Genomic DNA, 23,635 nt, shown 5'->3' with positions numbered 1-23,635 from the left:
TTCATATACATTTGGGAGAGATTTCTTAGGGTCTCATTGGAGAGAGCAATGTTTTCATTGAGCGTCAATGAAAATTGAAAAGATGAATGAATGGTCATGACGCCAAAATTATGAGTTGTTTTATTTGTGTAATCCAACAATGTCGTTAGGAGCTCAATGTCACTTGTATTCAGTGTGTTGTAGTGTTGAACCAAACCCTACACAATGGCATGTAGTGTAAATGTCTTTCAAGTACTACAACCACTCATCCAAAAAATATGGATAGAATGCAAAAAGTCTTGATGATGTTGCAATATTTGTTTTGTGAGCTATACTTATTGGCGAGTCAAGGCTAAGTTCATAATTGAATACTTGTTGATTATTTTCTCTTGTGGAAGAATTAGATGAGGATTGTTTCTTACTACTTGCCAATATCTCAGATTTTGTGAATTTTCTCTTATTTTTAGTGATTATGTCAATCTTAAACTCAAACTTATCTCTCTATGTTGTCACACATGCATCAAATTCAATCTCATTGCATGTGAAAGGGAGAAAGACCAAGCAAAGCTCATGATAATATCTCTCAGCATCGAACTCTCTATTGAAATTTGTGTATCTAATCACACAAGGATTTTTTTCTTATGTTGTGTACCATGTGAATTGCTAAATTGGCTTGCAAATTTGACCATGTATAGGTGTGATAAACGTTTTGGTCTTCTAGTGTATTTAGTGACAAAATCATCAAAGAGAATTTGTTTTCTATCAGGATCAAGTGTCTCTATAGTGGCCCTTCCTTTTGAATGCAATGTTCTTTGAGATTGGAAGTCTGCATTTATGAAAACAAACTCTCTGCTAGCACTATACAATGGCAAGCAGAGTGCAATATATGCCACTTGTTGGGTTGAGATTTCTTGGCTTTTGATTAAGGCACTCCCAATTCTTTTAAGTTGGGACGAGTTGTTTTTTTTACAATTGTGGAGGACATATTTTATTGCTTTGCTTTTTGTTGAGTCATGTTTTAACATGTAGGATGTGCAATATGTTGTAGCTCCATGATCATTGAAAATAAATTGCATATCAATATTGCCATCTCATATAAGGTACACAATAATTTATTGAAATTATTTGTATAGATGTCCTTTGAATGTTGTTTAAGTAAAAAGTAGTTTCTATGAGTGTCGATGAAAGTGTCTCAAGATATGATTTCTCATCCATTAATAAAGAGTTCAACATTCATCAAAGCTCAATGTTGGTTCATGGCCAATGTTTACAAGTCCTTTATAAAGTTTCTTTTTGTTTACAAAAGAAGTGTATTCTTCCTTGGCTCACTTGTCGCAATTGGATGTAGTATAACTATGTGCTTGCTAGTTGGACGGGAAAATCCAAAGCGAAAAGCTTTTCTATGGATTTTGCATATCTTTTAGTGTGAATGGGCCTAAAAGTTTTTGAGCTCATGCCACTAGCCCATCTTTGTCAGTGGAGATGTACTTATCAACAAAGGTTATAACTCGATCTTGAGCCACACCAAAATATGGTGCATTCTTGATCCAAGGTAAACCATGGTTATGTTGGTTGCCTCTATGTTGGAATTCAGTCACACAAAAGAATTCAAAGATTTCACCAAGTATTCTAGAGTTATGTTTGAGCTTTTTCTTCAAATCTTTGAATTTGTGAACATTGTAGCAAGATTTTGTAATAAGGTTAGATCACAAAGAGAGAATGAAAATGGAACTATTCTAAAAATGGGTTGTTTTTATTTGTGGGTTGAGCGGTGTGAGACATTTATGTGGAGGTTTCCACTTTTGCTTTGCACACGATATGGTAATGAAGAAGTGGTTTGTCCTACTTGTTGAATCATTGTAAAAGAAGTGCGCTTAAGCTTTGCTTTTTAATCACATGATGTGCATAGGGTTTCAAAATCACGATAGCCAAGTTGTGATTGGATCACTTGTTCGATGCTAGTATTTACATGGACATCGCTTGCATGCAACTCTTTCCTTTGCAATTTTTCCTTTTGAAGACGAACCCATATGGAACCTAAAACCTTGTCAACAATTATTTTCATGACCATGAAGAAAAGGTTCTCAATGTATAATGCAAATTGTTTATCTTTGTGTTGAAGCTCACATCGAGAAACCTTTTGATACTTTGCCTTGGCAAGTTGGGCATAAGTTCTTTTCTTCCCAAAGAAGAAATCTAGGAATGATATCTCTTCACATGCATCAACATCAAACAAGCTAAGGGGACTAAACCTTTCACATGGTGCAACATTGTGTTCATGCACACTATGATCGACCACTTTTTGTGAAGAGTAGATCCATGCACTCTTTCATAGCCTCATTTTATTTGTGCAATAAAACATCAAGAACTATTTGAAGTGGAATCCCAAGATTTATTTATGGGAACATTGTGTTCAAGAAATATTAGAGTTTGAATCGATGATGCTAAAGCACAAAGCACATAGGATGGGTGGACTGCTACGCTAAGATATGCATGGTTGAAGTCTAGTTTTTGTTTCACCTCAAAAAGGATTTTTTCATGTTCATCCGCAAAGCGGTTCAAAATTATTTGAACCCTAGACAAGTCTATCATAACATTCACCACACTCCGACACAAACCATATTGTCCTTCATATTTGAGCCTTATTTGTGCAAAAGGGGTATGAATGGATACAATCTGTCTCTCAATGGGGCTAAATGTTGTGACCTAGACATGGTTTTGTTGAACTCAAAAGCACCGTGCATGAAAAGAAGAGAACTTTGTTGGGCCCATAAGTGCTTCTTACAACCTTCACACACTTTTATACTAGTACTTGACTTTGACAAATCTTGCCTTAGAATGTTTTGGAGCCAAGACATTTCTAATGGATTTAAACGATATAGACTTTTTTTAAAGACAAAATAACCACAACAAAAACAAGGAAAAGAAGTTGTATCAAGTGTTTCCTCTAATTATTTTTGTTTTTCGGGCCATTGAGATGGAATAAAGCCATGTTCAGAGTACAACAACTTTCGGAACAATTTTATTAAGTCTAGATTTGTTTTACAATGTAAGGGCAAGCGACTTCCATTTGAAACTTAGATGCTATCTCAAGCACATTGGATTGTGGGAGAGAATGAATAAGATCAACTAAACTCAAGGTAAGCTCACACACAACGCTTTCGCTTTTAAGGGAGAGTACTTGATTTTGCGCGGTTTTGTCATTAAAGGTAAGGAAGATAAAGTGTGCAAATGTAAGAAAGCTTTGTATGGGTTGAAGCAATTTTGTCAGTGCTTGGTATGAGAAGGTTGACACTCATTTGGTCAAATGACGCTTTCGTACAGTCCAACAGAAGCACATTGTATATAAAGCGTGAGGGTGATGTACATCTCATTGTTGTTCTCTTTGTGGATGTTTTGTTGATCACTAGACCAAATGAAAGACATATTGCTAAATTTAAGGCTAACTTGAATGCTACTTTCAAGCTAAAAGATTTGGGACTATTGCATCATTACTTGGGTATACAGCTTAAGCAATGTGATAGTGGTATTGCCTTGTGTCAGACAAGTTACATAGAGACATTGCTATGTAAGTTTGGACTTGAGGATTCCAAACCTATTGCCACTCCCATGGAAACGGGTTAAAAATTGAGTCTTCATGATGCTGGTGATTTTGCCGATGTCACTCTTTACCAAACTGTTGTTGGATGCCTTATTTATGTATGCAATACGAAGTTGGATATTTAGTTTGCAGTCTCACAAGTCAGCAAATTTATGCATATCCCAGGGTCTAAGAATTCGCAGGCTGTCAAGAGGATTTTTCTCTACTTGAGTGGCATTTTACATCTTGGCTTGTTTTATCCCAAGGAGGATCATTGCCACCGGTTTTTACATGCTTTTTTGGACTCGGATTGGGCTGGTTGTTTTGACACACGAGTCCACAAGTGGTTTTTGTTTCATGCTCGGCAGTTCATGTATCTCCAACACCATGGTAAAGACGAGCCTCTCCTTATATGCTTGTGCATTGTGCAACTAGTCTCAATTAGAATGCATACAACTTGATCAATGAGGTAAGAACACCTCATAATGAAACTCAAGCTTATCCTACACTTGTCCTGGTTTACCTTGCATGAAGAACCACCCTCCCCCCCCCCCGCCCGCAATGAGTTCTTTGGACTCTTCATGGCAAGTAGAGACACCACACACACTTGTTAAGTTCAAACAAAGCAAGTGTGTGCCACTTTGGGCTTAGTAGATTAGAATCAACAATGGCTAATCTAACCTTAGTTTTTAGCTTTTTTCTTTCATTTATTGATCAGTTCAGGTGCAAAACCTTGGAGGCTTATGAAGCTAACCCGGGGCTACAATCTACCTGCTTAATTTAGGACCTGTTAAATCAAGATAAACTTTGGCAAAAATAAAACTCACCCTTTGGGCTTAGAACTTTCACCTCTTGTGCAAGACGTAGCACAGTGCTTTGAAGGTGCCACCAAGCTGCTTCCAAAACCTATTTAGACAATTAGTGACAAGTTAGAATTTCACCATCATGCTTCCCAAACTTCATACTTGGAGTCTAAAGAGTTATTATAATGATTTGAGCTTAGCACATTCACTTTTTATTTTTAGACTCCTATAGTTGCTCTCGGTCATCTCCTTTGTCATGTACCTTTATCAAGGCAGTCCAGGATACATTTATCATTCCTTGACGTGTACCTATGACTGAGATAAGTAGCTAGCAATTACCCTTACTCTTTTACAGACTTTTCCCCTTTTGGTCCCAAGCGTTTACCGGTTGGTCCATCGGCACTTAGTCAATTTCACTTGTTCTCTTTTTATTTGCCCTGCACTTAAGTGGCCAATTAAGTTTGAAAATACTTTTAGAAGGTTAGAAATTAATATTCATGGCACAAGAGGACTATCCTCGCAACCTAAGGCTCGGTTCAGACTGTGTGACGTCTCCAGGCAAGCTTCACCTTTTTCATAGCTATATTGTCCACACCAGTGCAGAAAAGAAAGAGTAATTTCTAGCGAATCGTAATTCTATAGCATGGCTAGCACGGATGCCCCAGATGACAAGATTCAGAGCTCGAAGTTATCTTCGCATACTGTGCTGACAAAGGGCGTGGAAGCACTTTGTTTCCGAGGGGGTGAGGGCACCCATTGTTCGAAGGGTCCGGAAGTGCGAATACCTTCTTCTGGACGAAACGAACTTCTCCGTGCAATCTGAATCCACGCTAAGTAATCATGGCACACTAGTTGATGTTATTTCTGGGAGTGATCCCGCACTTTGCTTACAAAAAACCAACACTTCACAAAGGTCAAAGAAACTTAAAGGTCGCAGGCCAAAAAATTTGACATGTGGACAGAGGACGATAGGCCCAGCAGGGAACCTCAGGTTCTAGAAATTAGAAGGAAGAACGTGGCACTCCGATAATAATCTCCAGTTACTAATTTTACTTGTACCACTTTAGGATTACTGCACACAGAGTTACAAGAGCTAAACTATATAATCAGCACGACAGCTCTTGACAGAAGAGAAGAGCACTTCAGCTGCATTTTATTGCATGCTCGTGCAGGTCTCGCTTTGCAGAACGGCATTAGTCTTGTTTTTTTCTCTCTGTGTCCTTTATCAATTGATGTGCTTACTCTGCCAAAAGGGTAATTCATGCGATTGATTAAGAGCGCTTAATCATGCTCATGCCCACCCAGCATGTGAGCATATCTCCTACGATTTGATTTACAATTGGCATCCATGCAGAGTAGAGTAAGAGACGCTAATTAAGAAAATCAGACAATCGACATCCCCACGGAGTAGATTAGGAGACTGTTTTGGCGTAGTTTCGATGTTTAACTGGAATTTAAAATGCTTGGCTTGGGCAATTATGACGTTAAGTGGTGATAAAAACAGGATTTGACTTCAGTAATCATGCTTCAATTGTTGTTCAAGACATTCTAGGGACACGCAGGATATGCCTAATCAAAGTTTTGAAATAATTATAAGTTCCAGAAGGTCTGCTAAGCAAAACTTTTGTCTGACTTTTTGTTTGCCAGTGGTTAAAGGGTGACTTTTGATGAATAAAATACTCAAATTGACCACTCTGCATCGTTATCCCTCCTCCTGGATCGGCAGGTCCCTCGCGCTCGAAGGCTGCAAGGCCATTTTTGGCAAAGGTACGCACGCAATTTAAGATGGTTGCAACTGTTCACATAATGTCTCATCTTCAATTATACCAAGATGATGAATTGCATGATCAACATGTATCATTAATGGTGGTACATTAATGACTGCCATCGTTAATTATCAACAGCGGCAGGATTGAGTTCTTTTGCAACCATGGCAACACCGCAAGCAGAGCAAGCCAGTGATCAAAAGTTCAATGAAGGGTTGTATGGGCTTCGACACACGGTGTGGAACCAGCAAGACCTAAGGCCAATATACCCAAAGATAAGCAAAGATGAGGCCACCGACGTGGTAGTCGTGGGTGCAGGGATTTCTGGCCTTAGTACAGCGTACAACCTCGTGAAAGAAGGCAAGAAGGTGGTGGTTCTTGAAGCCAAGGCAAGAGGTAAGCATTATCACGATTTCGGCCTGTAGAAGACGTTTACTGAATTTTCTTTTGTAGGGTTTAGGGTTTAGCGTTTTGATGGAGGAGATAACACATGTGTGTTCCATTTTTCTCATAGGCTGACTTCGGCCTCTAATAGACCTAAAATGATCTCTCTCTCTCTCTCTCTCTCTCTCTCTCGTAGCAATTATTGTCATTTTACCACAGGTAGTGGAATGACAGGACGAACCACGGCCCACATTATGACTTGGAATGACGATTACTACTACAAAATAGCCAAGCAGCATGGGATAGAAGTCTGCAAAATTGTTGGAGAAAGCCATAGAGCTGCTATAGATTTCGTCGCTCGCACCGTCGACGAAGAAGGCATTTACTGCAAATTTGCTAAAGTTGATGGGTACCTTTTTCCTCATGAAGATTCGGATGAAGCTTTGGGAATTCTAAAGGAGGTCTACTCTTTATATAGACCTGCTGGTTTCTTTGAATGTCTTTCCTTCTTGCGATCTATAGCGAACCAAAGGGATTTCATTTGTGTAGGAGCTTGAAGCCTCAAAGCTGGCTGGTTTTGATGTGAAGATGGTGGACCTTGCCGGAGATCCTGCATGCGGAAAGATAGGAAATGCAATTCAGTTCCCTGGCAATGGCGATTTTCACCCGCTTATGTAAGTGGGTATGAAAGCAATCTACATAGTGTTTCAAACTGCATTGACTTCAGTTGCATGGTCTAGAGCCAATCAAGCCTATTTATAGACCAAAGCGCTATTGTTTCTCCCTTGCTCAGTAATGTTTGAATCTGAGGTAGGAAAAGCAAGAGTGTGCATAGCCTTCATGAGGTTGTGAGGCATTGTCTTGGGATTGAATTACGTCATCTTTTTGGCATCAAATTTATTCAGGTACATTAATGGGCTTGCCGAAGCGATTGTGCGAAGAGGAGGCAAAATTTATGAGCAATCCAGAGTGAGCAAGAATGAAGCCCACAAGGTAACCACCGAGGATGGTGTGACCGTAACAGCAGAATCTGTGGTCCTTGCTACACTTTCTCCTTTGAACCACAACCTTGCAATTCACGCTCGCCAGGAAGCGCAGCGGACCTATGTTCTTGGATTCAAGGTGAAAAAGGGTTCTGTCAAGTAAGTTGGAATCATGACTCCAACTTTCTTCTAGTTGCCAATGTCACCACAATAGAATTGGCATGTTCGCTTTTCTATCCTCTATTATGTAGTCACTATCTTGCCATTTTCTTCTAGTTGCCAATGTCACCACAATAGAATTGGCATGTTCGCTTTTCTATCCTCTATTATGTAGTCACTATCTTGCCAAACAATCAATTTGCAGGAAGGCTCAATGGTGGGACACAAATGAACCTTATCACTACATAAGAATAGAAGAGCGAGAGGGATTTGATGTGCTAATTGTTGGAGGTAATGACAATGCCACGGGAATGCCAGCTAAAGACTACATGAAGTCCACTCCGTTCAGCTCTTTGGAAAAGTGGGCACGACAGAGATGGACGGCAGCAGATGAAGTTATTTATCAATGGACAGGACAGGTACAAAAGTCAATAGGAAATGTGTCTTGCATGTTTTTAATCCAAGATGATCAGCTGAAATGTCGCAAAATGCCCGCAGGTTTACGAACCTATAGATAGCCTTCACTTGATTGGTCCTGATCCTAACCCAGCATCATCAACAGACGTCTACGTTGTAACAGGCATGTGCTAATAGAAAGAAATTTCTTGTACAATACAAATGTTTTTGAATGCCACACATTGAATATGCAAGCTTATCCTTAAGTTGTACTACTACAGGTGATAGTGGGCAAGGCATGACTGGAGGGACTATTGCTGGCATCCTCATAAAAGATCTAATACTAAAGAGAGAGAATCGTTGGGCAAAAGTGTATAGCCCTAGCAGGTTGCCACCATTTGACAAGTCAACTGCATCGGCGGCTGTGGATATAGCTGAGCACACTATGAGGGTAGCTAGCTTTTTCCATGAAAGAAGCCTTTGCGTTAAGTTCAAAACTGCGAAGTGGATCGTTCAAGGTTTTTCTGCTAAAGGCACAATTATTTCGAACAGTAACCGATAACTATGCATTGCATGACCACTGCCTAAAACGGCCGCATGCATTAAGATTATTGAAATTTGTTTGTAAATGAACTTGTCCAAATCCTTAAATCTTGAGAGCGCATCGTTTTCCAGGGTTATGCAAGCAAATCGCCAGTTATTTGTATCGATGCTATTGACATCGAAGACTTGCTGCCAGACACGGGGGCCATAAAGCAAGATGGCTTGCACAAGGTGGCTATCTACAAAGACAAACATGGTGGGCTGCACAAGTACTCAGGTTTGATTAAGACCTTCTTAGCTTCATGCTACGCCATACAACCTCAAAGATGCCCCATCTGCATTCTTTGGGCATTGGAAAAGCCACAGACAATTTACATTTGTGTTTTGATTGCCTTGGAATAGACCGTAGTATGTGCAGCACTTAATTATCCTGACAAAGAGACAGACCACTCACTCATCAAGTTTGTCCTTACACACAGGCATTTGGATATGTGGGTGCATTTGACCTGCTCGTCTGCGTGCACATGCACACTCACACACACTGCATTTGCAATTGGGTTGTAAGTGTATTTGGGTGATAACAGGCATAGTTGGAGTTGTCACTTGTATAACTTACCACTCTTGTTTTATGTTTTGCAAATAGCTGTGTGCCCGCATATGAAATGCATTGTCCAGTGGAATCCGATCGACAAAAGCTGGGACTGTCCATGCCATGGATCTATCTTCGATGCATTTGGTCGATGTGTGGATGGGCCAGCCAAGGCAGATCTCTCACCTATGCCCCTCTCTTAGCTAAGAAAGGGGGAAGTCATAGTTAGCAAGCTTTTTGTGTACAGCATAACCCTCCTACAAAACCTTTTAGACAAGATTGTTCTTAAGCACATCCCAACCGTCTCAAATGCCAAACTTCTACACTTAGTGGCAAGATGTATTTTTCGGAATACATTTATTTTGCCAAGCTGCAATTGGCAGAAAAAAAGCTTTGTGGATTGTGGAGCCAAAACTTTTAAGGATATTTTGCAGGATTTATTACTGAAATGCATTGATTTTTGCTAGTACTTTTAGAAGAAAACCCTGAAGGACAATTTTTCTGAATGCAAGTCGGTTAATTTACATCAAAATACCAGCTTTTAGCGCTGCCGATCTTCACTCATGTTTCTGTGGGCAAAAGGACACTCATTTTTCGTGCACTGGTATTGTTCCAAGGTGAGCAGTCTCACATGAGGGGATTCTGATCCTTTGTTGTGCTCGACATGGCAATTTGAAAGTCCATATTGGAAATGACAGTTTGACTATCAAATTTAGTTTTTGCTTAAAAATCATTGCCAAGCATGGAAGTTCATTTTTCGTCTCCGTGTGGGCAGCAACCTCAGCTTTCGCAACAATTTTATCCCGACTCTGCCACATGCCTTTGAAGAAATAGATCGTAAGAACTGTGCATTCAAGAGCACATGACATTCGGCGCACAACCGCTATTGAATGTATCCTCCAACACCCTGTGCATTGCAAGAGACTGCATTTTGGACAAGAAGCTAATACGTCCTTGGTTTGCAGCTGCTAAGATTAACCTAGAGCTCCCTCACCCACCATTGTACGTGAGGCAAATCCTTCAAGCAATCCATTCCAAGAGACCACCTTGGTTTGCAGCTGCTAAGATTAACCTAGAGCTCCCTCACCCACCATTGTACGTGAGGCAAATCCTTCAAGCAATCCATTCCAAGAGACCACGCAGTCCTAAACAAGAACCTCATTCTCATTCTCCCCCACCACAACCCCCCCCCCCCCCCCCCCCAAAAAAAAAAAAAACCACTCAGAAAGAAAATTAAGGAGGGTGAATTTATATTAGAGAATCAAAGTTTGCATCTGATTAGTCGAGGACTAAATTGGATACATAAGGGGGTGTTTCTTGTTTCGACGGCCCTTGATTGACAATCTCTCAATGTAGTTGGTCAACTTGTTCTTTTTCTGGAGAGTCATTGCTAAAGAGGGATTATTTATGCAATCTCATGGATATAAAAGGATTCAAGAGGATTATTGACTGTACACGAAGAAACTCAGTGATGGATCACTCTTTTTTCTTGTATTATAGATCAACGACGTGCTTATCGATGGAAGAACTGTCATGATTACCAATTTAAAGAAAATGTTGGGTCAAAAATTTGCTATTAAGGATTTGGAAGTAGCTAATCACTTTTTGGTTTGCATATGAAATGTGATGGGTTAAAAGGGCATTCTTCAGCTGTCTCATTTGTCTCAATAATCATATATATACATAAGGTCTTACATCCCTTCAATATGTAGGGAGGGAAGGCATCTCGTATCTCAGTGTCGACATATGTGAAACTCGACAAGGATGGCTAAGATTTTGTATTCCTTAGTTGTGGGCAGATGTACAAGATGGTTGCTATAAGATCAGGCATTGCATTTGCAATGGGAGTGGAGAGTCCTTACATTGCTAACTCTTGAAAGAAACGTTGGAATGTAGTGAAGTATATCATCAAGTTTTTGAAAGATACAAGTAAGCGCGTACACTTCAGAAATAGTGATGCAAACAGTAGGAGGTTTGCATTTGTTTAATTTTTCATACTTGCTATAGAGGAGCTATTTTTTTTGGAGATCATGTCTTCAAGATTGCAAGTCCTCTTCCACTAGAGTCAAATCTTCGACTGAGCTCAACAGAACGAGCTTTGGAGCGAGCTTTTTTTTTTTTTGAGTGCACCTCCCCTTCCTCCTCTTGCCGGCCATGTGCTTCCTCCTCTTCCCTTCCTCCTCCTCAGCCTCCTCCTCCATAATCCTTCCTCTCCTCCACCTCCTCTCTCCATCTACTCCTTTAACCACCTTCCCTTCCTCGAACTCCTCCTCTAAAAACCACCATCCTTTCCCTAAAGTCCTCCTATCTCCTATTCCCTTCTTTCTCTTTCTTTTCTTAGTCACTCTATAACCTCTCTCTCTCTCTCTCTCTCTCTCTCTCTCTCTCTCTTGCTTTCTTCCCTCTGTGCGTGTGCGTCTCTCTCTCTGGCCCACCACCCCTCGCTCTCATTGTCTCCCCCCTCCCCCCCCCCCCCCCCCCCCTCTCTCTCTCTCTCTCTCTCTCTCTCTCTCTCACACACACACACACACACACACATACACACTAACTAGGACGAGAGGGAATGGTGGCAAGGGTTCTCTCTCTCTCTCTCTCTCTCTCTCTCTCTCTCTCTCACACACACACACACACACACACACACACACACTAGGAAGAGAGGGAAGGGTGGCAAGGGCAGAGAGAGAGAGAGAGAGAGAGAGAGAGAGGGGGGGGGGGGGGGTGGGGGGGAGAGAGCTATTTAAAAAAATCAAAGCACTAGCAGTATCTCTAGTGCTTTTTTTTTTTGTAAAAGAAGGAGAGGGGGGGATAGAGAGAGAGAGAGTGATAGCGGGAGGGGAAGAGAGAGGGAGGGCATTTAGAGGGAGAGAGAAATAAAGAGAAGATGGATGGCAGGTGGAGAGAGAGTAGGAGATTGAGAGAGAGAGAGAGAGAGAGAGCGAGCGCGCGGGGTGAGGGTTGTACAGGGTGAGTCTGTCTTTCTTTAAAAAAGAAAAATAATACACTGCACCTCTCTCCCTCACAATTTTGTTGCCCCCTTTTCTCTCTCTCTCTCTCTCTCTCTCTCTCTCTCTCTCTCTCTCTCTCCTTATTGATCTCTCTCCCACTGCATCTTCCTTTTTTCTTTCTTTGCCTCCTGTCACAGTTGATTTAGTCCCTCCAATCTCAATGAGAAATAAAATGAAATGTTATGTTAACCGTCTTCAAAAGGCCAAAATGACCCTCTCTCTCTCTCTCTCTCTCTCTCTCTCTCTCTCTCTCTCCCAAGTTCGAGAGTTTGAATATCACACACTTCTAAAGTGTTCAGCTTTTGATCACATGCAAACTTACTTACTTCACATTTTCAGCCATGACCAAGACCTACACACTTTCCTCTCCCAACCATATTGTGGGCTCTCCATTGTGACTCTCATCACCACAATTTGGAACTATGAAGAATCACTCATCAGCGAACACAAATATTACATCACATATAACTTTGATCCCATATGTCATATTTGACGTCTGAGGACGATAATAAAATCTATCTATCTACCTCTCCCTCCCCCGCTGGCCCCTTCTCTCTCTTCTTGTTGAAACTTTGGAGCATGATACACAAAGGATTAACGGCTTGGAGGATTACAATGTACATTCATTGATGTGATCAAAGAATCTCAAGCAACGAAGAGGACAAGGAGGGTTAGCATGTATGGTTAAGAAAGGATTGGAAGATTTTGTATCAATTGTGAAAGATGACAAGTACAAACGTTATGTATGGCTGAAAATTATGACACCAAAAAGAGCACCCATTTTTGTAGCCGGTTGCTACATTCCTCATCATGATTCTCCCTTTTATGCTTGCATGGATAGAGATCAACCATTTTCTGATTTGGAAGAGGACATTTCTTATTTCAAAGGTGAAGGTGATGTTATTGTATTTGGGGATATGAATGCTCGCACAAAAACATTGCAACATGATACTCAACAATTTGATATGCCATACATTTCAAGGGAGTTGGAGGAAGTTCACTTGTACGATCGTACTTCAATGGATGAGAAAGAGCCGGATCACTATGGAAAGTTACTTTTACACATGTGTAATAGCACGGGTATGCTCATTTCCAATGGTGTATCTTTGTGGAGTGGAACCAATGGATTTACATGTAGGAGACATAATGGGGATAGTGTGATTGACTATATGCTGAAATGGTTGAGAAAAATTATGGATGACAAAGCTTCAATGTGATGCACCATTGGAAACTAAATGGGAAGCTTTCAAGAAAGCTATTTGTTCTTGTGCGGAAGAATGCTTTGCCATAAAGCATCTCCATGGTATCAATAAAGATAGATCACGCAAAAGGTGGTTTGATAAAGAATGTCAAGATGCTCGAAATTCCTTGATAAAGCTTGATACAACTATGGACAAAGACAACTATCGAAGTCATTTGCATACATACAAGGCATTGATTCAAAAGAAGAGAAGAAGATGGGAAGTAAAGCAACAAGAATTTCAAGTCCAAGAAAAGGCACATGCATGTGGAAGATTTTGGAGAAACTTGATAGGCAAGCGGGTTGAGAATTTTGGTAACTTGAGTCTAGTGGATATGTACACACATTGTAGGCAATTATATGAGCAAGAAAATACTGAAAAAATGCTATTTTATGGTTCACTCCCATGTATGCCATCTTTTTTTACTATTGAGGATGTATGCGGTGGGCTTGAAAAGTTGGCCACTCGCAAAGCGGGAGATCTTCAAGGTATCAAGCCGGAGATGATCAAATGGACGGAAGATTTTACCCATGAGTGGATGTGTGATATGTTCAACCTTGCACTTCAACATGGTATGCCTTATGATTGGAGTACTAATTGGGTTAAGCCTTTGCATAAAGGAGGGGATGTAAAGAATATAAGCAACTATCGGACTATAATGATTGGGTCTCCTATGGCAAAGTTGTTTGGGTGCATAATGGAGATGAAATTGAGTGATTAAGCTGAAGAGAATGACAAGCGTGCAAAGGGACAAGCGGGTTTTCGTCGATGCCATAGCACCATTGATCATCTTGTCACTCTTTGTGTTCTCATGGAGGAAAGTCGGTTGAAAGGCAAGCGATTGTATTGTTGTTTTGTGGACTTTAAGAAAGCCTTTGATATGATTCCACGTAACAATTTGTGGAGAAGGATGGAAGAACTCCAAGTGCCAAGTGAGTTTATGCTTGCGGTTTCTCGAATCTATGAGAAGGTGATTTGTCAATTGCGTATGAGAAGAGAAATTTCAGAAATTTTTGTAAGCACTATTGGGGTTAAACAAGGATGTCCATTGTCACCAACTCTCTTTGGTCTATGCATCGATCAATTGGAACAAATGGTACTTGACTTTATGCAAGAAGAAGGCATTGAAGAGGTCACTATTTGCAATGCGGTAATCATGCTTTTGTTGTATGCGGATGATGTAGTGCTTCTAGCACACACTTTAGAAGATGCACAAAAGCTTATGGTTGTCCTTGAGAACTTTTTCTTGTATAGTGGGCTGATTGTAAATGAATCCAAATCAAAGGTTATGCTTGTGAAAACCAACCATAAGGAGAAGCCATGCATTGTGTACAACAACGAGACACTTGAAGTTGTTGAGAGCTTTAAGTACCTTGGCCTTGAGGTTCCATCCAATCACAAGTGGCATGAATGTGCTATGCGTCGTTTGGAAGCGGAAAAGAGAGCATATTATGCATTTGAGAACATGTGTAATGCGGGAAACATCAAGTGTTGGGTTCTCAAGAAGTATCTTTTTGATGCATTGGTGACACCAGTTCTTCTTTATGGAGTTGAAGTGTGGGGCGGGAGCATCTCAAAGTCTACTTGGAAAGAGTTTGAGAATGTCCAAAAGCATTTTCTTACAAACTTTCTCCAAGTTAAGACACAAACACCATATATGCTCCTACTTCTTGAGTCGGGATCTCTTCCAATTGAGGTTATGGGCATGAAAAGGGTTGTGGAGTACATGATAAAGATGCGTCAAAACCCCTCACATCGACTTCCTACAATTGCATGGGAAGCAAGCAAAAAAGTTCAAAAGACGCATAAAAGCAAGATCTTGAGCACGGGATGGATGCAAGACATAAAGAAGTGGTTTGGGAGATGGGATGCATTACACTTGCTACATGATGCTTCAATTGACTCTCAAGTAAATGAAGCTTTTCTACAACGCCAATGTATTACGGCTTGGGAGAAATCCGGTGGGTCACGCTTCATACATTACACCACCTATATTGCCCCCAACTACAAAACCATGTTCTTCGTTGAGAGAGGAAACCGTACTCACACTTACATGCTTGAGCCTATTCCCTTGTCCGCAATACGCACTATCGCAGCAATTCGGCTTAGCTCCCATTTCCTTCGATGCGAGATAGGGCGTTGGGGCAATGGAGAAGAGTCAAATCGATTGTGCACATTATGCTCACTGCAAGTTCCAGAGTCTGAGTACCACACACTACTAAAGTGCTCAGCTTTTGATCACATCCGAACTTGCTTCTCTCACATTTTCAGCCATAACTTAGACCTACACACTTTCCTCTCCCAGCCAAAGTGTGGGCTCTCCATTGCGACTCTCATCACTACAATTTTGGAGCATCGAGAGTCACTCATCAGCCATACACATACTACATCACATGTAACTTTGGTCCCATAGGTCATATTTGACCTCCGAGGACGATAATAAAATCTATCTCTCTCTCTCTCTCTCTCTCTCTCTCTCTCTCTCTCTCTCTCTCTCTGTGATTTTCCTTTGTACCCATGCATTATATTATATCCACCAAGACTGTATCAGTTTGGTCTCATTTGTTATTTTTCCCTTATGAAAATTCTTAATATAGCATTTTATTCCATTTTAGCTAATATAACAATTCATTCCATTTCGTTTCATTTCTCTCTAGGGTTCGAGGGACTCAAGGGGTGATGTGGTGGGAGTAAAGAGAGAGAAAGGGAATAGGGGTGGGGAGAGGGGTGGCAAGTGGAGGGGGGCATAGAGAGAGAGAGAGAGAGAGAGAGAGAGGGAGGGAGGGAGAGGGAGAGCAAGATAGGAGGATGTAAATATATATATATATATATATATATATATATATATATATATATATATATAGAGAGAGAGAGAGAGAGAGAGAGAGAGAGAGATAGAGAGAGAGAAGGATTAGAGCTAGGGAAGAGGGAGCGGCGGACGTAGAGCAAGAGGTGGGGGCCAGACAGAGGAAAGAGGTGGGTTGGAGAGAGAGAGAGAGAGAGAGAGAGAGAGAGAGAGAGAGAGAGAGAAGGATTAGAGCTAGGGAAGAGGGAGCGGCGGACGTAGAGCAAGTGGTGGGGCCAGACAGAGAAAAGAGATGGGTTGGAGAGAGAGAGAGAGAGAGAGAGAGAGAGAGAGAGAGAGAGAGAGAGAGAGAACAGGGGGCAAGAGAGGGAATGGGTCGAGGGATCATGAGAGGGAGAGAAGGGGAGCGATGAGAGGGTCTGATTAAAAAAAAACCAAAGGCAAAAGCAAAATCGCTAATGTTTTAGGTTTTTTAGAGAAAGAGAGGAGAATTTTAACGTTATTGAAGAGTGTGTGTGTGTGTGTGTGTGTGTGTATATATATATATATATATATATATATATATATATATATATATATATATATATATATATATATATATATATATAGAGAGAGAGAGAGAGAGAGAGGGAGGGAGGGAGGAGAAGGGGTGGAGCTCACTCCAGGAAGGGAGGGAAGGGGAGAGAGAGAGAGAGAGAGAGAGAGAGAGAGAGAGAGAGAGGAGGAGGGAGGAGGGGAGGGGGTGGGAGGGGGAGACAACGAGAGAGAGAGGGGGGTGGCAGGCGAGAGAGACATGCACAGAGGGAAGACAGCACGAGAGGGATGGGGGGAGAGGGAGAGAGAGAGAGAAGAGAGAGGAGGTCATTGGCTACTCCACTGGAGGGAGGGGCGGCAATGGGCGGTGGTGGTAGGAGTAGGGGCGGCACATGGTGGTAGTAAGTTAGCACCACTAACCACCAGGGGTGGGCTAGGGTGGTGGGTGGTGATGGTTGCCAAGGGGTGGCAATGGGAGGTAGTGGTGGTGGGATGACAAAAAGAAAAAAAGCTTGCTCTAAAGCTCGCTTCGTTGAGCTCGCTCCTTAACCGACCCCCTTCCACTATAGAGGCTGAGTATTTTTTGGAGATCGTGTCTTCAAGATTGCAAATCCTCTTCCACTATAAAGGCGGGTATGTTTCTTGCTTTATGGTTGATACATTTAGTGAAAGATCTGCACAAGGGTCAACAGATTCCATTGTTGCATTCTGATAGAGTGCCATTACCTTGGAAAAGAATCTTGTGCTCCATTCCAAAATGAAACACATTGAATTAAGGTATCACTTCATTTGGGATGTAATGGAAAATAAGCAGCTTGAGCTTGTCAAAGTCCATGCAAATTACAACCATATGAAAGCTTAGCCACAAAGCAATTTTCACGTTGTATAGTCTAAGAGTTGATGGGTGTGGGGTGAAAAGCCACTATAATGCTTCACAATTGTATAGATTTTGTACATGGTTTTGTTTTATTCCACCTAGGCTATATTGGCTTTTATGTGGGAGGTTGTTAGGGTAATGGCCAAGTGGATGGTTGGACAACCATTAACCTATCTACTAACTCTATTCTTTCTTATATATATAGTAAGGACTGAATGATACATTGATCACTATTGAACTCTACCCACACTGCGTGTCTCCTTCTCCATATCACGAATATACTCCACGGTCTCGCACACTCTTTATCCATTGAATGACTCTCATCACTTCGATCCTTGAGCATTGAAAACCATTTACAGCCCCAATACATTGTTCAATATATTATCTTTGGCCCATATGTCATATTTGGCTTACGAGGATAATAATAAAACTCTCTCTCTCTCTCTCTCTCTCTCTCTCTCTCTCTCTCTCTCTCCCCCCCAATACATTGTTCAATATATTATCTTTGGCCCATATGTCATATTTGGCTTACGAGGATAATAATAAAACTCTCTCTCTCTCTCTCTCTCTCTCTCTCTCTCTCTCTCTCTCTCTCTCTCTCTCTCTCTCTCTCTCTCTCTCTCACACACACACACACACACACACACACACACACACACTAGCTTCCTTTGTCGTGGACGCTTGCTAACGTGGACCCTTCTTGCTCCACTGTGGACGCAGGGGCAATGCCCTCAAGAAGAGGTTAGATGCAGAGCCTCCCCCCCCCCCCCCCCCAAGTCGATCTCTACACACTATTGCACCAGCTATCTGTTGATACGCTTTTGCACGAGCTGTCCATTGTTGGTTCCGCTGTCTGTAGTCCTCTGCTTGACAACCCACAACACAGAGGTGCTGCCCTCGTTGGGTCCGGGCAGAGCTCTTGCTTTTTACTTAAGTCACATTAGCACTATGTGGCTATGTCATAGCCGACATATGGTTGAGGCCACTCAAGCCTCTTCTCGAGGAAAGACTTTTACCGGGGTTGTGGCGACACCCCTAAAGTTTGATGGTATTGCCTACCTACAGAATGAACGCGAGAAACTTTGCAAGGAAAACAAGGATTTGAAAGAGAGACTCATTGTGATCGAAGCTCGTCTGTAATGGAGGAAGGCAACAAAGAAACGCAGCCGATGGAAGCCATGCTCACTAAAGCAAAAGGGGAAGTGGCGACCATGCTCACAAAGGAGTTCCAAGAGTCAAGTACATGAGGAGGTCTATCGCAACATGGAAGACAAGGTGGCATACACGCTATGCAAACAAAAATGCAAGAAGATATAGCTCTCAATGTCCACATTGGTGGGCTCCCAAGCGATTGGAAAGAGGAGGGGGGACTCAAGTTCAATGAGTCCATTGCCCGAATTCAGACAATAATCCCTGCAAGAGCTCCTACATTGGAGTCAAGAAACAATCACAACCCTTGCACATGAACACAGCACCAACCATGCAGTCCTCGCTTTCAAGACCAAAGCGGATTGAATTAAATTCCTCGAGCAATTGAGGATTCTCAAAGGCATCACTCTTTGGTTTGCAGAAGATCTTACACCCACCCAACTCAAGCAGAAGAAGGTAGAACTCCAAAAAATGTGTGAAGCACGCATTGCAAAAAAATGGGCAGTTTACGGAGGAGGTAAAGCCATTGTCCAAGAGTTTTGAACTCCAAAACCGGCTACCCCTTCACTTGTCCCTCATCCTTAGGTTTTATCCTTTTTGCCCTTCTTTGGACCCTCAGTCCTTAGCTGAGATGTATTTAACAACTCCTCTCCGTAGACAAAACCCTTTGTAATGTTTTGTTTTTTGGTCCAATAGGTCACTCTCATCGGATAAATCTTTGAGGTCTCTCGGAATAGTTTCCTACGACGTTAAAATCATCTTCTTCTCGTGCGTGTGTGTGTGTGTGTGTGTGTGTGTGTGTGTGTGTGTGTGTGTGTGTGTGTGTGTGTGTGTGTGTGTGTGTGTGTGTGTGTGTGTGTGAGAATAAAAAGAGGAAAACCATATAACCTTTCCTACGACGTTAAAATCATCTTCTTCTCGTGTGTGTGTGTGTGTGTGTGTGTGTGTGTGTGTGAATAAAAAGAGGAAAACCATATAACCTTTCTATCACCCAAGTGTGGTAGATTGGTTATTCCATTTCTCTCTTGAATAACATGTCTTGAGTTCAACTCTTGTTGGCTAGATCTTTGAGGTCTCTTGGGATAATTTCCTACGACGTTAAAATACTCTTCTTCTTCTTCTTTTTGGAAGAAGGTGGTGATGAGTGTGCGTGTGCGTGTACGGAGTGTGTGCAAGAGAAGGGAAGAAGAGAAATGGGGAAGGGGGAGATGCACAGGCAGCCTGTGTGGGTTAGTGGAGAAGAAAGAGTGAAGTCAACACTTCCTCTTTTTTTTCCCTATATTGAATAGGTGAACTTAAGTGTACAAGGGTGGTTTCCCACAGCCACCTGGCCTACACCCCAACAACCTCCCACTTGAAGGTCATGGTGGCCAATAGTGGCATTAGTATAGTTACTCTATACAAAATTGATGAAGCATTGCCGAGGCTTCATCCTACACCCATAAGTTCTATACAATGTGTAAATCGCTCCGAGGTTAGGCTCTTTGTGAGAGCATCTGCGGGGTTGTCATCAGTGTGAACCTTGACAAGCTCGATACGCTTGCCAACCAACGCATCTCGTATGACATGGTATCTGACCTCTATGTGTTTCGACTTTGAGTGAAACACTGGATTCTTTGCCAAAGCAATGGCACTCTGACTATCACAATGTAGTACTGGAACCTCATGAATGCCCAAATCTCCCACTAGACGAGCCAACCATATGGCTTCCTTGCTGGCGTCAGACGCAACAACATATTCTGCCTCAGTGGTAGATGAAGACGTGCAATCTTGGAGACACGATCTCCAAGAGATAGCTGCTCCAGCAAACATGAACACATAGCCAGATGTGGATCTTCTACGATCCACGCAACCCGCATAATCCTCATCCGTGTAACCTACAATAGATGCATCACTGTTTCCGAAGCGTAAACACTTGCTAGCTGTACCTTTCAAATATCTAAGGATTTTCTTCACTGCTTCCCAATGCTTCTTGCCAGGGTTTGCCATGTACCTACTAACCACTCCACTTGCATGTGCAATGTCTGGTCTTGTGGCTACCATAGCGTACATCAAACTACCAATTGCTGAAGAATATGGTACTTTCACCATTTCCTCTTTCTCAGCCACTGTCTTGGGAGAGTCTTCCTTGCTAAGTTTGGAGTATGCTTGCATTGGGGTACTCAATGACTTCCCCCCCTGCATACTAAAACGTTGCAAGACTTTGTGAATGTACTTTTCTTGAGATAATTCAAGAATTCCACGTTGCTTGTCTCTCTTGATGTGCATACCAAGAAAGTGATTGGCATCTCCCAAATCCTTCATGGAAAACTGAGTGCTTAGCATCTTTTTCAACTGATTGATTTCATCAATTGATTTGCCTGCGATAAGCATATCATCTACATACAAGATCAAGATGATTAAAGAACCATCGTTCAATCTTTTTGTGTATAAGCAGTGATCCTCTTGACTTCTTATGTAACCCTGAGACTGCATGAATTTGTCGAATTTTTGATACCATTGCCTGGAACCTTGCTTGAGGCCATATAGTGCCTTTTTAAGTCTACAAACCAATTTTGTCCTCGTTGGTTTTTGGGTTTCACATACGAATCCCTCTGGTTGTTTCATGTAGACATAATTCAACAATTCCATGTTGCCTGTCTCTCTTTATGTGCATACCAAGAAAGTGATTGGCATCTCCCAAATCCTTCATGGAAAACTGAGTGCTTAGCATCTTTTTCAACTGATTGATTTCATCAATTGATTTGCCTGCGATAAGCATATCATCTACATACAAGATCAAGATGATTAAAGAACCATCGTTCAATCTTTTTGTGTATAAGCAGTGATCCTCTTGACTTCTTATGTAACCCTGAGACTGCATGAATTTGTCGAATTTTTGATACCATTGCCTAGAACCTTGCTTGAGGCCATATAGTGCCTTTTTAAGTCTACAAACCAATTTTGTCCTCGTTGGTTTTTGGGTTTCACATACGAATCCCTCTAGTTGTTTCATGTAGACATCTTCATCTAGATCCCCCTGAAGAAATGCTGTGTTCACATCCATTTGGACAAGTTCCATGTCCTGGATAGCAACCAAGCCAAGCACGGTGCGAAGTGTAGTCATCTTGACTATTGGAGAGAAAATCTCATCAAAATCCACACCTTTTTGCTGCTTGAAACCCTTGGCAACTAGACGAGCCTTATATCTAGGCTCGGGATCTTTCGCTGTATACTTCTTCTTGTAGACCCACTTGCAAGGTAAATCATTTTTGCCTTTTGGTAATTCAACCAAATCCCATGTCTCATTAGCCACAATCAAATTGTATTCTGATTGCATAGCCTGCTCCCACTTAACTCTATCCTCCATTTGTATAGCTTCTTTGTAGCAGGTTGGCTCTCCATTGTCAGTGACCAAAATGTGGTGTATACCCGGCTCAAACCGCTCAAGCGCACGTGATACTCTCTCAGAGCGTCTTAGTGCCTGACTGCTGGACTCTGCTCTCTCCGGAGCAATAGTAGTATCTTGCACTTAAGGAGTGGGTGCAACACTACTGAACTGAGTTGGTTCGGAGGCTACATCCTCAAAACGAACACGTCTGTACTCAACATCTCTGATGGGCTTCTTGTGCATTTTTGATTCATTGAAAATCACAAGTGAGCTACGAATGACTTTGTTTGATTCTGGGTGCCAAAGACGATATCCCATCTCTCCGTTTGCACCATAGCCAATAAAGATGCATTTGTGTGATCTGGGATCTAACTTTCGACGAAGTTCTTTGGGCACATGTGCATATGCCTCACATCCAAATACACGTAAATGCTCATAGCTTGGCCTTTTGCCAGTCCATAATTCCTCTGGAATTTTGAAATTCAAAGGAGAACTAGGTGACCTGTTGATGATGTGCACTGCTGTCAGAATAGCTTCCCCCCAAAATTCGGGAGTAAGCTTCACCATAGACATCATAGAGACAACTCACTCTTGAATCGTACGATTCATTCTTTCAGCTATCCCGTTTTGTGCAGGTGTGTATGGAGCAGTAAACTGCCGCCGAATGCCTTTTCTATTACAAAAATCCTTGAACTCTGTGGAGACGTATTCTCCACCATTGTCCGTGCGAAAAGCTTTGAGCTTTGTTCTTGCTTGGTTCTCAACCATGGCGAGGAATTTTTGGAATGTAGAAAAGACTTCTTCCTTACGCTTAAGGAGATACACCCACACCTTTCTGGTAGAATCATCTATGAATGTGAGAAAGTAGTTCGCCCCCCCTAGAGTTTTATGTGGCATTGGACCACACAAATCACTATGCACCAAGTCTAGAGGATCGCCTAGTTTCTTATTCAATGGCGAAGATGTCAATCTAGTCTGTTTGCCATAGAGACAATGCTCACACAATGGAAAGTCCGTGTAATCTAACACAGGTAAGTAGCCAAAACGCTGAAGTGTTTTCATTCCCTTTTGGCTAATATGCCCTAGCCGGCTATGCCACAACTCAAGAGACGGCAGCTCGGCAACATAGATAGAGTGTTCGTCGACACTCGAAACAAACAAAGAGTACAGGGATCCGTTTTTATTGCCTTTCATCATGATAAGGTTGTTCTTGCGGATCATCCAAGAACGATTACCAAAAACTGTAGTGTAGCCAAGATCATCCAATTCCCTATAGAAAGCAAGCTTTTCGTAAGCTCGGGCACATGTTTGACATTCTGTAGCCACAAAAGTAGTGCCATTATGCATCTGAAGTTTCACATCACCAATGCCAATAATGTCAAGCTCATAGGAATCACCAAGCTTGACTATTCCATGCATGGATTCATAAGAGGAAAACCACTCTCTATGCGGTGTGACATGAAAACTTGCA

The 23,635-nt window shown here is 41.8% G+C and overlaps 1 protein-coding gene across 1 annotated transcript; it reads left to right on the top strand.

Moving 5' to 3' along the window:
- Positions 1 to 5,493: 5,493 nt before the first annotated feature.
- On the top strand, positions 5,494 to 9,903 carry LOC147456857 (uncharacterized). The gene is made up of 11 exons (XM_086511974.1): positions 5,494 to 5,670; positions 6,010 to 6,129; positions 6,267 to 6,524; positions 6,732 to 6,973; positions 7,062 to 7,186; positions 7,418 to 7,654; positions 7,860 to 8,073; positions 8,153 to 8,234; positions 8,332 to 8,501; positions 8,726 to 8,870; positions 9,237 to 9,903. The coding sequence occupies exons 2-11, from the start codon at positions 6,030 to 6,032 to the stop codon at positions 9,383 to 9,385; spliced, it is 1,722 nt and encodes a 573-aa protein (XP_086368100.1). The 5' UTR covers positions 5,494 to 5,670; positions 6,010 to 6,029; the 3' UTR covers positions 9,386 to 9,903.
- Positions 9,904 to 23,635: the final 13,732 nt, after the last annotated feature.

Source organism: Adiantum capillus-veneris, chromosome 5 (genome assembly GCF_014529385.1).
Source record: "Adiantum capillus-veneris isolate H3 chromosome 5, ASM1452938v2, whole genome shotgun sequence".
NCBI lineage: Eukaryota > Viridiplantae > Streptophyta > Polypodiopsida > Polypodiales > Pteridaceae > Adiantum > Adiantum capillus-veneris.
Note: the sequence above shows the minus strand (reverse complement) of the source record. Positions and strands in the feature narration are given on the sequence as shown.